At 41.1% G+C, this 17,745-nt stretch overlaps 1 protein-coding gene across 2 annotated transcripts in view; it reads left to right on the forward strand.

The window, feature by feature from the left end:
• faf1 (Fas (TNFRSF6) associated factor 1) overlaps positions 1-17,745 on the forward strand; it is a 292,563-nt gene that overhangs the window by 61,131 nt on the left and 213,687 nt on the right. For both annotated transcript variants that reach the window (XR_010963860.1, XM_067990236.1), the window contains exons 5-6: positions 6,725-6,816; positions 10,205-10,308. Coding sequence is in view for 1 of the 2 variants with exons in the window: in XM_067990236.1 (XP_067846337.1) it covers positions 6,725-6,816; positions 10,205-10,308 (196 nt within the window). In the remaining variant the exon portion in view is untranslated. The remainder of the gene's footprint in view (positions 1-6,724; positions 6,817-10,204; positions 10,309-17,745) is intronic.

Genomic DNA, 17,745 nt, shown 5'->3' on the forward strand with positions numbered 1-17,745 from the left:
TGTGGTAAATAAGGTTGGTGAGCTGCAGGCTCACATGGGAATATGATTTCTTGGCAATAACAGACCTGGCTGAAAGAAGGGGAGGATTGGATACTTACTATTCCTGGCCACAAGATATCTAGGAAAGATAGGGAAGGAAAGAAAGGTGTTGGGGTGGCAGTATTGATCAAAGAAACTATTATAGCACTGAAAAGGGATGATGTAGTTGAGAGGTCAAAGACAGAATCTATTTGGTTAGAATTAAGGAACAATAGAGGAGCTATTACACTACTGGGTGTATACTATAGGCCACTAAATAGTGGTAAAGAGATAGAGAAGCAAATTTGCAAGCAAATTACAGAAAGATGCAACAACTATAGAGTAGTGATACTGAGGGACTTCAATTATCCCATTATAGACTGGGATAGTAATAGTGAAAAGGGCAAAGAGGGGGAAGAATTCCTGAATTGTAATCAAGAGAACTTTCTTGATCACTGTTTCCAGCCCAACGAGGAAGGAAGTGGTGCTGAATCGAGTTCTGGGGAATGAAGTGGAGCAACATTTGGGGAACAGTGATCGTAATATCATCGGGTTTAGAATAGTTATGGAAAAGGACAAGGAACAATCAAGTGTGAAAATACTAAACTGGAGGAGGGCTAATTTCAGTGAGTTAAAAAGGGATCTTGCCCATGTGGATTGGAGTCAGAAATTGGTAGGCAAAACAGTAATTGAACATTGGGAGGCCTTCAAGGAGGAGATGGTTTGGGTACAGAGAAGACGCATTAGAAAGAAAGGACACCCAAAGCTGGAGCTCCCTGGATGACAAATGTAAGGTTCACAATACAGGCGAGAACCAAGCTAAATACAGAGTACAGAGGAGGTCTGAAAAAGAGAATAAGATGGACAAAGAGAGAGTATGAGAATAGATTAGGGTAAGAAGGTAGTCAAAGGAAGAGTGGGGCTGATTAGGCACAAAAAAGACCTTGTGGAGGAAAAGGATATGGCTTGTTAATTGTATTGTGATTTATATCAATTAGTGTTAATTGTAATCAGGTGGTGTCAATTGGGGACTCTTGTATCCTTTTTATATGAGAGCTTGTCTAGGGTGTGGTGCATGTGTAAGGGGGATCTCAGTGAATAAAGGCTTGGAAGTAACTGAAGACCAGGCTCTAGTATTCTATTCTTCACCACTTGGCTATCCACTTTATAACATGGCTGAGATACTAAATGAATACTTCACATTGGCCTTCACCAGAGAAGAAGATACCAAAGGAGGAGGCAGTAGCGATATTGGATAGGATAAAAATAGATAAAGAGGCACTTAAACGGTTGGCAGTACTCAAAGTACGAAAGTCACCTGGTCCAGATGGGAGGCATCCTAGGTTACTGAGGGAAGTTAAGGTAGAAATTACGGAGTTGTTATGACCTGGAATGCACTGTCTGAAAGGGTGGTGGAAGCGGATTCAATAATAACTTTCAAAAGGGAATCGGATGGATACTTGAAGGAGAAAAAAATGACAGGGCTATGGGGAAAGAACAGGGGAGTGGGACTATTTGGATCGCTCTTTCAAAGAGCTGGCACAGGCATGATGGGCTGAAAAGCCTCCTTCTATGCTGTAACATATGATACTACGGCACCCAGCTCTACTTCACCCATCAGTTGCCTCGATCCCTCCAATGCTTCTCTGCTGTCAGACTACTTGTCCAATAGCTGGTCTTTGATAAGTTGCAATATCCAACCAGTTAAACATTGTGAAGACTGAAGCCAACTCCTTCGGCACATGCCACAAAGTCGATACCCTTCCTGCTGATTCCATTCCCCTGCCCGTCCACTGTCTCAGGTTGCATCCCTGGCATCCTATTCGACCACAACTTGAGCTCCTGATGCCCGACCCTTACCATCACCACCCCCCACCTCAGCCCATCTGGTAATGAAACTCTCATCCAAGGCTATGTCATCTCCAAACTTGACTATTCCAGTGCTCTTGTGACAGGCCTCCCATCCTCTATTTTCCACAAACCAGCTCATCCAAACCTATTACTCCTATCCATGCTGACCTATTTTGGCCCCAGGTCCCACAACACCTCCGATTTAAAATTCTCATCTTTGTGTTCAGAGCCCTTCATTGCCTCACTGTTAACCATCTCTAACCTTCTCCTAGCCCTCCAAGACAACCCCTCCTCCGAGTTCTCTGTTCTACTGACTCTGGCCTCTTATGCATCATCCCCTCCCTCCTTTTGCCCCACCATTGGCGGCCATGCTTTCAACTGCAAAGACCTCACGTTCTGGAATTCCCTCCCTACAGCCTCTACCTCTATCTCCACCTTTTGAGATCCTCCTTTAAACCAATCTCTTTGACCTATCATTTGTTTACCCCTTGTAATATCTCCTTTGGCTCGGCATCCATTTTTGTATGATTATGCCCCTGTGGAAGCATCTTGTGACTTTTTCTGCATTAAAGTTGCTATGTACATTCAGGCCGTTGTTGTAAGTGGAAACTGCCTATGTAAACGGGTCATCCTGTAATTTCACCCTTCAACTAGATGGCGGTGCAGTAGAAGCTCTGTAGCTCCTCAGCCTGTACTATAGAGAAACTCCTAAGCTCCAACTATTACTTCTCAGCTTTCCAAATTGCTGCCAGTTTTCCTATTTAACTATCTAAATAATATAAAATAAAAGTATAATATAAAAGTAAGATCAGAATGTTTACTTTAAAATGGAGCCGAAATGGAGTCCGATTATTCTCACCCCTTCACCCCACTTTACTTGAAGAATGCCGATGGTCTTGACTCCCCATGTGCAAAACCACATTAGACCAACTAGTGTGTTGTAAAATCGGTAGGTCTATCACTTGCAGACACAACACTTTGTTACAGATACAAAGCAATCTTAAAAATTTCTGATTCTGACAACCGTTTTCCACTTTGAGTTCCCTCACCAAACAACTAAACTGATTGGTTGGAAACATAGCAGGTCAATCAGCATTTAAGCTCTGATTTTAAAGGTGGGCAAAGAAATGGAGAGTGGAAAGTGGGAAATGCAGAGAGTGAAGCTGAGATTCTTGAAGTACTGCCATAAAGAGAGGGGGGATAATAATGATCGGAGTGGAGGGCGGAAGGACGTGGGGGATAATAATGATCGGAGTGGAGGGCGGAAGGACGTGGGAGAGAACTGAAGGCTAGAGGAGCCAGGGTAGGACGAGGCCGTGGAGGTACTTGGAAGTGAGGATGAAGATTTTAAACTCAATGCGCGGGGAGACAGGGAGCCAATGTGGGTCAAGGAGGATGGGAATGATGTGGAACAGGATATGGGAGCTGAGGTTTAAACAAGGTGGAATGGGAAATTAAAGGCCAGGGATTTTTACTCAAGAAAGCTGTAAAATTCAAGAAAATTTGATTGAAGTCTTTAAAATAACAAAAGGATTAGACATGGTCTCTATTAATAGGCTATTTGAGCTAAATAGGTTAGGGAGGACTGGAGGAGATAAGTATAAGTTATGTAAGCATAGAACTAGGTTAGGTGTTGGAATGTACTTTTTGCAAAGGATCATCAACCTCTGGAACATGTTGCAGCATGTGTAGTGACTGTGGATTTGCTGCAAGTATTCAAAAGAGGGTTGGATAAGGTTTCCCTGTGTGGCAGACATAACTGCATATGGAAGGTTGATGGGTATTGGGAGTTGTCGCCCCCAGCCATCATGGTCTCATGGAACTTGTTTGGTCAACTTTGGAGATCGGAAAGGAATTTCCAAGATTGACCTAAGGATTTTTAAACTCTGCCAGGAGTTTGCTTGGGTGGGAGGGGAGGGAGAGACGAACAGTGTGCAGAAGTTACACCATGATAGTATATGACAGGCTTGATTGATCACCTGGTCTTTTCCTGTCTTTTGTATGTTTGTAAATAAATCATTTCAAATATTTTTTGAAAACCCTTTCTTGATTGCTCATTAGCTGTGTTACTTAGTACTGGAAATAAAGTTTTTACATGATAAAGATACAAATAAAATTACAAAATTTAAACAAAAGAATTAAACTTTACTACACTGTAACATTTTTGTTTTACTTTTTCTGTCTAAGAAGCCTGTGGCTTGTTCATGGGGATTCCCAGAGGTATCACTCTGCCAGTTGAAAGGATTTAAGAAGATATCAGTTTTAATCTGCTAGCATACATCTGTGTTTACAACTCCCAGATGATGTGCCTAGACTTGTTGGGCTTAAGCCCCACCTCTGCCCAAATTATTTTTCCAACATTAAAGAAGCATTGACAGGACTAACAACAGGAAATCCTTTTTGACGTGCAGCGAAAATAACTGCTTGAAATGGTATGAAATGTCAATTGTTAAAGCACGCACGCTACAACTTTTTGTGAGATGATTTTCCTGTAAAAACAAGGCTATTGTATTGAGTATTTTTACAGTAAGTTATCTGTGTGATAAATGTAACTTTCCACTTTGAATTTTGTCAATTTTTACACTCTTCTGTTTTGTAGTGTATTCTAAATTCTTACACCAGCTATATTTCTTTTATTTATGTTAAAACTCAAACAAACGTCAAAAGCAAAACAATTAATAGACAAAATAACAGAAATTCCTAGAAGGACTGCACTATTATTCAAGGTTAGAGGGCAGTTCTAAATTAAAGTCCTGAATCTAAACAAGATAAATGTAGAACCTTTCAGTAATATGGTGTGAATGGTTGGTTCTCTGCCAAAGCCACCTGCTATTCTAGAATCATTGTGCAGAGCATGAATAGCCCATGGCTTTTTCCCATTATTACCAACTGCCTCATTAAACTGCTCTCACCCCTCCACCCTCACCTTTGCCAATGAATGCGAAGAACTCATGGACTACTTTGTCCCCAAGATAAAAACCAGCTGTTCAGTTGCCTCTGCTGTTTCCACTTTCCCTATGTCCACAAAGCCAAACCAGCCCCCTCTTACCCTAGCCCTGAACCCCCATCTCTCTGCAGTATCTCTTCCCATTTCCACCATACCCCATCTAAGCTCATCTCATCCTTGAGACCCGCCATCTTTTGACTCCACTCCCACTGCACTGCTGGCCACCCAACTTCCCTCCCAGGCTCCCTAACATTCTAAATGCTTCTCTCTTCTCAGGCATTGTCCACCTCTCTTTCAAAACTGCCTTTATTCATTTAAAAAAAACTACCCTTGATCCCCCTACCCATGCAAACTGCAGCTCCATCTCGAGCCTCCTTTGCCCCTCCAAAGTCCTTGACCCTTTTGCCGCCTCTCAGATCTGTGCTCATCCCTCCCCCAACTCCATGATTGAATCCCTCTAATCGGTTCTTTGCCCTTACCACAGCACCGAAACAGCTCTAGCCAAAGTGATGAACAATGTTCTCTCTGACTGTGACTATGGTAGATTGTCTCTCATTGTCCACACTGATTTCTGTACAGTTTTTAGCACGTTTAGCCACACCAGCCTTCTTCAAAGCCTCTAGTCTGTTGTCCAGCTCAGTGGGACTGCCTTCCCTTGGTTCCATTCTTGGATATCCTATTGTAGCCGGAGCATTTGTCGCCATGACTTCTCTTCCCAGCCGTACACCATTATCTCCGGCATTCCCTAAGGAACCATCCGTGGCCCTCTCCTTCCTTATCTGAATGCTGCCTCTTGGCAAACACCATTTGCAGATATGGGGTCATCTTCTAGATATACGCTGTGTTGACCCCTCCTTAGCCTCGGTGTTGTCAGACTGCTTTGTCCAACATCCAGTCTTGGATGAGCTGTAATTTCCTCCAACTAAACATTGGAAAGACTGAAACGGTCATGTTCGACCCCAACTTTATCCCCTCTCCAGTCACTGTCTCAGGCTGAACCAGACTGTTCAAAACCTTGTAGTCCCATTTGACCCCGAACTGAGCTACTGACCCCATATCATCTCCATCACAAAGGCCACAACCTCCTACCTTGGTAACATCACCCATCTCTGTCCTTACCACAGTCCATCTGCTGCAGAAACCATCATTGATGACTTGGTGACCTACAGAATCAACTGTTGTAATGCTCTCTTGGACTGCCTCCCGACATCCACACTCTGTAAACTTCGGCTCATCCAACGCTCTGCTGCTTGTATCATATCCAATACCATGTCCTGCTTGCCTATCGCTCCTGTCCTCGCTGATCTGCATTGGCTTCCGATCCCCCAGTGCCTCTAATATAAAATTTATCATTCTTTTGTTTAAATCCATCCATGGCCTTGCCTCTCCCTATCTCTGCAACCTACTCCACCATGATTCCCCTTCCCCCAAACTTTTCATTCTGCTGCCTATGGCCTCTTATGCATCTCTCCTTCCCGTCACCCCACCATGCACGGCTGTGCCTTCAGCTGCCTAGGCCCCACACTATGGAATTTTGCTTCCTAATCCTCTCTGCTTATTCACTTTCTTCCCCCTCTTTTAAGACTCTCGTAAAAACCCAACTCTTTGACCAAGCTTTTGGTCACCCCATTTAATAGCTCTTCTCCTTATTTGTCTTCCATTTTTTTCCCCTTGTGTGTTTGTGAAGTGACATGGGACATTTTCTATGTTAAAAGCGCGATATAAATACAATTTGTTTTATTGTGAGTTGTATGTTAAATGGAAATTTTGGGTCTTTGATAACGATACTGAGTAGCAATTATGTGTAGAGGATGTATTATTGGAGAGGAGGGTTTTGTTTAAGTAGTTGTAAGATTTCATGGTACTTAGCATATTTGCTGGAATTAATATAGTTCTTTAATCTTACAGGTGCTATCAAGCAAATTTTAGAAAATGAGCTACAAATTCCTATATCTCAAATGCAGTTAAAAGGTTGGAAGTCGACTGATGTAAGCGACAGTGTAAGTTTCTATTGCCATTTGAACTCATGTTGGATTTGATTTCCAGATAGTCACTAAAAGGACTTTTGTTTTATTCCTCTTCAATATCTTGGAGGAAATTGTCCTATCAGGTATCTGTAGACAGCGAGTTATCATTACTTGATAGTCTATTAGATTTATAACTTTTAGTATGTAAACTACATATTATCAATATTGTCTGATAGATACTTTGAAAAATTGGATTATTTCACTAGAAGTCAAGACACTGCTTTCAACAAAATTTTAGATTTACCTTGGTAGCGTGAGAGGTTTGTAATTTGAAGATGAAATAGATATTGTGCCACACTACTGCAACATTTTAACCATATTGTCACCCCTAACCCATCTATCTTTGTGAGAATTCTTACAGAAGCAGACAGTTAACCAAGATAGATCGAATAACAACAGTAACGCCAGGAGCAAGTACTTGTGTTTGATAATATCACTCAGCCAGCTCCTATTGCTAAATGTCATCACCTTTTTGCTTTGTAAATGATAATCTGTGCACGTGTGGAAACTTTTTTACCTATATGTACTTCAAAAATTTCAGAAGGGAATTTTTTTTTAAGTCTTATCAGCTAAAGATATAATTGTCCGTTATCAGGGACAGAATGTCTGAGCACTTGGACAAGTATGAACTGATCATAGAGAGTCCATAGATGTGTGAACGGTAGGCCATGTCTGACTAATCTAGTTGAAATTTATGAGGAGTTTATTAACATGGTGGATAAGGGAATGTCTGGATGTTAATCTGTATGGACTTCCAGAAGCCATTTGATAAGGTTCCGCACAAGAGATTATTAGCAAAAATGAAAGCGCATGGAATTGGTGGTAACCTTGTGACACGGGTTGATAATTGGTTGAGATGTAGGAGACAGAAAGTAGGGATAAAGGGAACGTATTCTGATTGGCGAGATGTGACAAGTGATGTTCCGCAGGGATCTGCACTGGGGCCTCAGCTTTTCATCATAGACATCCATGCCTTGGATGAAGGAATAGAGAGTTGTATATTCAAGTGTGCAGATGACATTCAGTTAGGAGGCACAGTAAGTTGTACATATAGGAGCAGAATGTTACAAAGGGACACAGACAGATTAAGTGAGTGGCCAAAATTATGGCAGATGGAGTTCAGTGTGGGGAAGTGTGAGGCCATCCATTTTACATAGAATCACAGCACAGAAACGGGCTATTTGGCCCAACAAATCCATGCCAATGTTTTAAGTGCCACGTGAGTCTTCTCCTCCCTCTCTACTTCATCAAACCCTATCAGCATATCATTCTAGGATCTAAGAAATACAACTTGAATATTCTCTTAATGTTGAGAAACTAAGAACTGTTTAAAAGCAAAGGGATTTGTGTGTCCGTGTAAACAAATCACTAAAAGCTAGTGCACAGATACAAAATGTAATCAAAAAGGTTAATGAAATGTTGACCCCCACTCCCCTTACTGCTCAAGTACAACCAAGTCCCAATCCCCCTCCCCCCATATGGCTCAATACCAGATATCTACCTCTGGTGTATCTCGTACACCCAACTTGCTGTCAAATGATTAAAAGTTAATCATGATTAATCTCTTGATTTAAAAATTAATCACATTTAATTGATACAATTACTGCATCCTTCTCATTCAAGTTACTTTTGTTACTGATGCTATTATTATTTCACATAATTATATAGAAAACTTCATAAACTGAACTGTTTATTATGAAGACATCAAAAACTATTGATTCATTATATCTGAAAGTGCAAATTAAAAAGGAAAATTGGTAGCTTTTACATAGCTACAGAAAAAAAAATTCAACGCAGTCTGAGTCTAAAAAGAACTTCAGTTCTATTTCTTACTGCCATTTAGCCAGTTGCTTAGACAGACTAGTTTGTTTACATTTTCGAGAGAGAATATTGCTTGCTTCTCATTTACAATCTGACCCTGAAAGTGAGAAAAGCCATTCGCATGGCACAATTGTCACTGGTGTTGCTAAGCTTTATGTGCCAGCTTTACTAAACTTTTATGGGCACCAACAAACTTTGACCACCATTGCAGAGTTCCATTTTCCATGCTGATAACTAGTTCTGCTTTATAACAATCCAAAGGTTGGTTGGCTTTGTTTCATTTTCTTTTTTGGTGGGTCAACTTCTGTAGTTCGCGCACCAGACTCTCTTCTGATACTTCTGACAATGGTACGGTAAGAATTAACTTCCATACCTTGTCCCTCTTGGATTTTGGAAGGCACTTCAGAATCTTGGTTCCAGAGCTGTTGCGATCTTCAGCCATGTGGGATTGGTGCTTTCTTTGCATTTGGGTAGGTTTGCAGTGAAAGAGTCCTTAAACCGAACAACAGATGCTTAGGTCATCATCTGAGACAGCCATAACATGAAATAAATGGCACAATCGGGTAAAACCACGGAGCAGGAAACATATTTCTCTTTTCTCCCCCCTCCCCCCTCCCCCCCCCCCCACCCCCCCCCCTCCCCAGGACTCGGACACATATCTGCAGAGCTGCAGTAGGGTTTCCAACTTTTAGAGTTTGTCGAATTCAGCAGGAGTAGGCACTGCTATATTGTGTTCTTGAAAAGCTAACATAGTGGTGATAGCAAATCTTTTTTTAAGCTGTCGCTAAGATATCAGCAATATGGTGTTTCTATCTAGGTGGAACATCATGTTGAAACATCTTGTACAAGAAATTCTTGTTTCTGTCCTTTTACAGCCTGTTGTATTTCTAGTTCTATCCTTAGAACTAGAAGTTAGCTGGACTATTTTTGAATTTAGCCCCGATTTTCTACATTTCTCAAAGTTCTCCATCACTGGGGTTTTCCTTGTGTCATATCTGGGTCTATTGTAGACTAATTGATAGAGCTTGATTTCTATGTTCCTATGTAATACGTTTATATAAGTATCATTTGCCTGAGATAAATCCCTTCAGCAAAGGTGTGTATGTCATAGGAGATCTGATCATGGTAGTGATAATGTACTGTTGGGGGGGGTGGCAAAAATAGGAGATCAACATTTTTCAGATCTGCTACTCTGGATCTTCTCTGAAAGGCTTTATTTGGGACCAAACCACAAAGACTGAGGTGGCACTAGCAAAAACATCACAAGTAATTTGTATTTTTTATTAATTTTGATGTGCCTGTATTCTACTGAGAGGATTCGCACCATTAAGGTTTGTGTCCTTGCTATTAAGTCTGCCTGAGAACCAGAGTGACCAGACATTTTGGGTGCTGTTTGGATTGTGTTTTAAGGATTTAACCTCCAGGATTGTAAGCACGATTGATACAGATTGATATTTTTGTCACATTTTTTGGTTATTTTGATCTATTTTAAATCCATGAGATTTATTTTGCTCACTGTTGTTTTTCTTCCTATTTATAGACTATTCTTAGGTCTCTGCACTTGCCTAAGAATAATAGCCTTTATGTTCTCACACCTGACATAGCTCAACCAGGATCAGAGGGACCAGCAACAAGTCAGTCTAGGTAAGTCTGTTGTGAAGTTGTTTTTTATTTTTTTGTTAAATCAGTGCTTGATAAACTTACCAATGGTACTCGGCATTGCTTTGTTTGACTATATTTTGGTGCTGTCTAATTGACTGGCAGGAGTACAATAATCGAGCATGAAAACAGATTTTAAAAATTCCCTGTGGTGTGTTTTGTTTAGCCTGAATAACAGCAAATTAAATTCAGTCTAACTGACCAAAAGATTAGAATGAAAAGCAGGGCTTGAATTTGGAAACTTTGGGGGTGAATTTCCGCAGGGATCTCCCACTTGTCTGTCGTAATATCGACGGAAGAGCCCGGAAACCCCAGAAAAGCTGCATTATCACTGTTTATTTTTCCAGGGTTTCCGTAAGTCTTCCGGTAAAGCTATGGTAGACGAGCAGGTGAACCCATGCAGAAATTCACACCCTTTGAATCTAGCTGGAAGGGAGACCTGCAGCTATGCTGTCTGATTACCTTGTCTAAAATTATTTTTAAATTTGCAGTGAGTGCATTAGTCCTATGGGATGAGCAATATATTATGTCAAAAATTTATTGTGCCACTTGTAAATTTCCTGAACAATTTTGGCATACCTGCTAAGAGAAAAAAACCTGTAAATGCTTGAATTCTGAAATAAAGCACTCTGAAATATATGTGACTTTTAGGAGCCTTCTGTGTTTATGACTGGAAATACACAGCAAGTCCATTAGCTTCTGAAAAGATAGGTTAATGTTCAGGTAGAGGCTGGTAAAGTTTCAGATTTATTATATCTGTGTTTATTATATCTGTATTCAGCTATTTTTAAATATTTCAGTTAGAATCAAATATTACATAATACATCAAATCTGGTATTGTTATGCTAGTACACCAAAGCCCTGTATCTCTGTATTTTCTTCAGAACATAAGGAGTCTAGTACTCCTTATTCACCCCCTCGAGCCTGTTCTGCCATTCAGTTAGATCTTGGCTGGTCTGTATCTCAACTCTATTTACCTGCCTTGGTTCCATATCCCGAACAAAAATCTATCATTCTCAGTTTTGAAATTTTCAATTGACCTTGCCTCAACAGCTTTTTGGCAAAGAGAGTTCCAGATTTCCACTACCCTTTTTGTGAAGTGCATCCTGACATCACCCTTGAATGGCCTAGGTCTAATTTTAAGGTTATGCCCCCCTGTTCTGGAATTCCCCACCAGAGGAAATAATTTTTCTCTATTTACCCTATCAAATCCTTCAATCATCTTAAGCACCTCAATTAGATCACCCCATAATCTTGTATACTTGAGGGAATACAAGCATACAACCTGTTATAATTTAACCCTTTTAACTCCGGTACTCTGGTGAATCTGCATTGCATCCCCTCCAGGGCCAGTATATCCTTCCTGAGGTGCGGTGCCCAGCACTGACCACCGTACTCCAGCTGCGGTCTAACTAGAGCTTTACGCAACTGTAATTGTCTCTGCCCCTGCCTCAGCTCATCTTCGGCAGAAACCCTCATCCATGCCTTTGTTAGCTCCTAGATTCGACCATCCCAATGTTCTCCTGGCCGACCTCCCACCTTGCATAAACTTCAGCTCATCCAAAACTCTGCTGCCCGTATCCTAACTCGCACCAAGTCCAGTTCACCCATCGCTCCTGTGTTCACTGACCTACGTTGGCTCCCGGTCAGGCAACGCCTCGATTTTAAAATTCTCATCCTTGTTTTCAAATCCTTCCTTGGCCTCGCCCCTTCCTATCTCTGTAACCTCCTACAGCCCTACAACTCTGAGATCTCTGCGCCAATCCAATTTTGGCCTCTTGTGCATCTCCAATTTTCATTGCACCACCATTGGAGGCCATGCCTTCAACTGTCTAGGCCCTAAAGCTCTGGAATTTTCTTCCTAAACCTCTCCGCCTATCTACCCCTCTCCTCCTTTAAAGATGGTCCTTAAAACCTAACTTCAAAACATAGAAAATAGGAGCAAGAGTAGGCCTTTCGGGCCTGCTCCGCCATTCAAAATGATCATGGCTGATCGTCTAACTCAGTACCCTGTTCCCGCTTTTTCCCCATATCCCTTGATCCCTTTAGCATTAAGAAATATGTCTATCTCCTTCTTGAATACATCTAATGACTTGGCCTCCACTGCCTTCTGTGGTAGAGAATTCCACAGGTTCACCACCCTTTGAGTGAAGAAATTTCTCATCTCAGTTCTAACTGGCCTACCCCTTATTCTGAGACTGTGACCCCTGGTTCTGGACTCCCCAGCCATTGGGAACATCCTCCCTGCATCTAGTTTGTCTAGTTCTGTTAGAATTTTATATATTTCGATGAGATCACCTCTCATTCTTCTAAACTCTAGTGAGTATAGGCCTAGTTGACCCAATCTCTCCTCATACGTCAGTCCTGCCATCCCAGGAATCAGTCTGTTAAACCTTCGTTGCACTCCCTCCATGGCAAGGACATCCTTCCTCCGATAAGGAGACCAAAACTGCACACAATACTCCATATGTGGTCTCACCAAGGCCCCGTACAACTGCAGTAAAACATCCCTGCTGTTTGACCAAGCTTTTGGTCACCTGTCCTAATATCTCCTTATGTGGCTCGGTGTCAAATTTTGTTTGATAACGCTCCAATGAAGTGCCTTGGGACATTTTACCATGTTAAAGGAGCTATATAAATGCAAGTTGTTGTAGTATAACTGCCACCCCTTTTTTATTCCAGCCCCCTTGAGATAAAGGCTAACATTCCATTCGCCTTTCAAATTATTTTTGTACCTGTCCACTAGCTTTTAATCTCTGTACATGGATCCCTAAATCTCTCTGCTGTTCCACAATTCCTAGCTTCTTACCATTTAGAAAATACTCTGATCTATCTTTCTTGGGTTCAAAGTGGATGACCTCACACTTCCCCACATTGAACTCCATCTGCCACAGTTTTGCCCAATCACTTAATCTATCAATGTCCCTTTGCGACTTTCTGCTCCCATCTACATTATTGTAGGAAAAAAGAGTTTGTTTTCACTGCCCTCCTGTAGAATTTCAATATGTGGAGTCCACTGTGACAACCAGGCAGAAAATATACAAATAATAATTGTGAATTGTAACTGATGAAAAATAAGTAAGAAGTAGTTTTCAATGTTCTATTCAGTTTAAGCCGTTGAATAATAGTTTGGAGATAGCGATGTTGTTTTGCGTGAGGTTTTCATTGTGTTGTTGGAGACTGATGTTTCCATGGCAATTGGAGGGAGAGGTTTACAATGCATTTTGATGCTGAGCTCGGACATTGCGGTTGGAGTCAGCCAGGCCTGGACCATGGCAAATGACCATTTGTTCAGCACTGGAGAATCTAAAAACCTCACTGCACACTGTTACACTTATGACCGTTTCAACAGGTATTCCAAATCTATGGGGCAAAAAAACATCTTTGATAATATAAATAACTGGGGGGAAAAAAGAGGGAAGGTGTAGCAGAGGGAGCAGGAAAGGACAATGACATTACAAATCAGTAATTTCAGTATTAGTAAATGATGTAGTAGTTTTACCTTGTGCCATTTGACATATTCCTTCCGTAAATTTGCTGTATTAGAGCGATAGGTTAACCACTGTCCTGGTTTGGCTGTAGGAGGATCACAGTAAGCATTAGAAATCAGACTATTGGCCCCAGACTACGAGAGATCTTCTAGCAAATGTATCTATATTTATCTAATAATCTACCTATAATATATTAAAAATCTTACATCTATAATAACTTCTTGTCTGTACCTTTTGACTTGTTGTCACACTTTTGTTACACTTATGTCCAACTTTTTTCATTATAATATCCTACGTCCACATTTATAATGGAAAACACATACGTAAAATTGTCTCTCTGATTTTACAGTCTGGCCACTGGGTTCCCACAGTTCTCTGGAAATGCTTTCTGAATTTTTTAAAATTGCCCATTCTTTCCCTCTAACTGAAATTTCCAATGTGCAGAATAAAAAGAAATCAAAGAATTACGTATTTCACAATAACATGATTAAAATCTATCAGTTCAATTGTCTTTTGTGTCTTTTAATACCTTCATTAAAGTGTTTATTTGAAGGCCACAGTCTCTCAAGCTTGGGCTTGAAGTTGAATGGCTCCTTTTGCAGTCACAGCATACCATAACACTGCCAGTTTCTACCCGAAAGAAGGAAATAGGACACACAAACAAGAAGAGTTAATGGGAGCGACGCGAAAGAGAGACAAAACCAGATGTGGTGACAGAGGGAGAAACAGCAACATGAAGACAACAGAGATATGAGAGAGAGATCATGTTCTCTGGCTTAATGCGTGCAAAACAGACTAGTCAAACTTGCACGATCATAAAAATATTGCCTCTGTGTACACCTGCTGTCAGCTTTTTCCATTCTGAATTCCTATGTCCCTATTTATCATGAAAATTGCCTGTGTAAAGATGTTGTAATCACACATGCAGGAAAAAGGTGTAATTACAGCCTGGCAAGTTTTCATGTGCAGCTACCATTATAAATATAGATACAGGAATTTTAAATGGGAATATAAGATGGCTCCTGTGCTGGCAGCTCCTTAATTGAAAACCTCTCCTTTGCATCTCTATCCATGGCCGTCCATTGCATTCCTTTACCCTCTTTTTTTCCCCCCCCCCCAAATCAAATCTCCTCTCCTCCACTGCTTAACATCTCCTGCCCCTCATGGTGTGTTCATTTTAGCTTAAACTACACGTTCAAGCTGCAAGTTTAAACCCATCTGTACATTGGTAGCGAGGAGGTTAACTAGTGCTGTGGGGGAAGGTTTAAACTAATTTGGCAGGAGGGTGGGCACCAGAATGAAACATTAGAAAGGAGGGATAAGGTGCACAGAGGACTGGGAGAGACAAATAGCACTAGAGTAAAGAATAGTTCAGAAATAGGAGAGATCAAACGGGGAGCAAATGCAAGGCAGTCTAAAATGAGTTTGGAATGCATGTGCGTAAATGCATGGTAAATAAGGATGGTGAGCTGCAGGCACAAGTTGCCACATGGGAATATGATATCATGGCAAAAACAGAGACCTGGCTCAAAGAAGGGGAGGATTGGGTCCTTAATATTCTTGGCTACAAGGTATTCAGGAAAGATAGGTTAGGAAAGAAAGGAGGGGGTTGGCAGTTTTGATCAAATAAACTATTATAGTACTGGAAAAGGATGATGTAGTTGAGGAGTAGAAGACAGAATCTATTTGGTTAGAATTAAGGAACAATAGAGGAGCTATTACGCTACTGGGTATATACTATAGGCCACTAAATAGTGGGAAGGAGATAGAGGAGCAAATTTGCAAGCAAATTACAGAAAGGTACAAGAACAATACAGTAGTGATAATGGGGGAACTGCAATTATCCCATTATAGACTGGGATAGTAAATGAAAGTCAGCACGGATTTGTTAAAAGAAAATCATATTTGACTAACCTGATTGAGTTCCTTGATGAAGTAATGATGAAGGTAGATGTGTATATGGACTTTCAAAAGGCATTTGATAAAATAGACTTATTAGCAAAATTAAAGCCCATGGGATTAAAGGGACAGTGACAGTGTGGATAAAAAAAATCTAAGGGACAGAGCATCAGTGAACAGTTGTTTTTCAGACTGGAGGGAAGTATACTTTGGTGTTCCCCAGAGGTCGGCATTGGAGCCATTGCTCTTTTTGATATATATTAATGACCTGGATTTGAGTATACAGGGTATAATTTCAAAGTTTGCAGATGGGACAAAATTCTGAAATGTAGGAAACAATGTGGGGGATAGTAACAGACTTCAGGAAGACATGGGCAGACACATGGAGATGAAATTCAACGCAGAGAATTGTGAAGTGATATATTTTGGTAGGAAGAATGAGAGGCAACATTAACTCAATAGTACATTTTTAAAGGGGTACAGGAACAGAGAGACCGGGGGGTGTATGCACACAAATCTTTGAAGGTGGCAGGAAAAGTTGAGAAGGCTGTTTTTAAAAAAAGCATATGGGATTCTGGGCTTTATTAATAGAGGCATAGAGTACAAAAGCCATGCTAAACCTTTATAAAACACTGGTTAAACCTCAGCTGGGGTATTGTGTTCAATTCTGGGCTCCACACTTTAGGAAGGATGTCAAGGCCTTAGAGCGGGTGCAGAAGAGAGTCACGAGAATGGTTCCGGGGATGAGTGACTTCAGTTATGTGGAGAGATTGGAGAAGCTGGGGCTGTTCTCTTTAGAACAGAGAAGGTTAAGAGGAGATTTAATAGAGGTGTTCAAAATAATGAATAGTTTTGATAGTGAATAAGGAGAAACTGTTCCAGTGGCAGAAGAGTCAGTAACCAGAGGACACAGATTTAAGGTGATTGGCAAAAGAACCAGAGGCGACATGAGGAAACATTTTATTACGATGAGACTTGTTATGATCAGGAATGCACTGACAGGGTGGTGGAAGCAGATTCAATAATAACTTTCAAAAGGGAATTGGATTAAATACTTGTAGGGAAAAAATTACAGGGCTAAGGGGAAAGAGCAGGGGAGTGGGACTAATTGGATAGCTCTTTCAAAGAGCCAGCACAGGCATGATGGGCCGAATGGCCTCCTCCTGTGCTGTAACATACGATGAGAGCACATTACATTGCCCAACCCCAACTCTGCCTGTTCTGTGCTTTTACTGTGCTCTTTTCAATGGCTGGAACTCTGCTCAAATTTGACTTCCTGGATTCCTCTGTCATCAGGATTATACTTCTACTGGACCGCACTCAATGACTTGGCGGCCATGACTCTGCTACTCACTTGCTTCAAGTTTTAAAGTAACCTTTTCTCGCCTGAAACCCACCCCTCTGCTGGACTGCCTCAGTAACTTCTAGTACCTGGCCTGCTCCTGTGTCTTCAGTTTTTTGCTCTTCTGTTGGGAAATTTTCACTGCGCTGAGCTAGCTCTGATCGGCTCTTGCTGGTTCCCATCCTACTCCGGATTCTGCAAAACTGCAGTATTAATTTGCAGAACTGACCACTCATTATATTGGCGAATAATATTCTGTTCGAGGCATAGATATGCACTCACTTGTGGCTTCTATTCACAAGAAGGGGATGCTAGTGATGATGAAAATCACCAAAGAATCGCATTAATGTTAGTAGCTCTTAAGGTAGTTCTTTGGGTTGTCACAGCATGTGTATCAGCTGCACTTGACGACGCTTAATAATCAGAGAGGAGTTCACTAGATTTTGTTCTTGTAAGGTCTGCATGAGGCGCGATGTGGTTTCATACAAGATTGGGGAAACTTCTTGCATTACTTTTATAGGTTTGTACAAAACTTTTGACCTAGTGCTTCATGCAGTCTTTATTTTTAAATAAAACTGGATACAATGGAACTGTGTCTGAATCTTGGATTTGATCTTGGTTGTATACTCCTGCTCCAGGGTCCATGTAAGAGTAGACTCATTGAGCTATTCAATTAAATGTCTTTATCAA

The sequence above is a fragment of the Heptranchias perlo genome, chromosome 9 (assembly GCF_035084215.1).
Source record: "Heptranchias perlo isolate sHepPer1 chromosome 9, sHepPer1.hap1, whole genome shotgun sequence".
Classification (NCBI taxonomy): Eukaryota; Metazoa; Chordata; class Chondrichthyes; order Hexanchiformes; family Hexanchidae; genus Heptranchias; species Heptranchias perlo.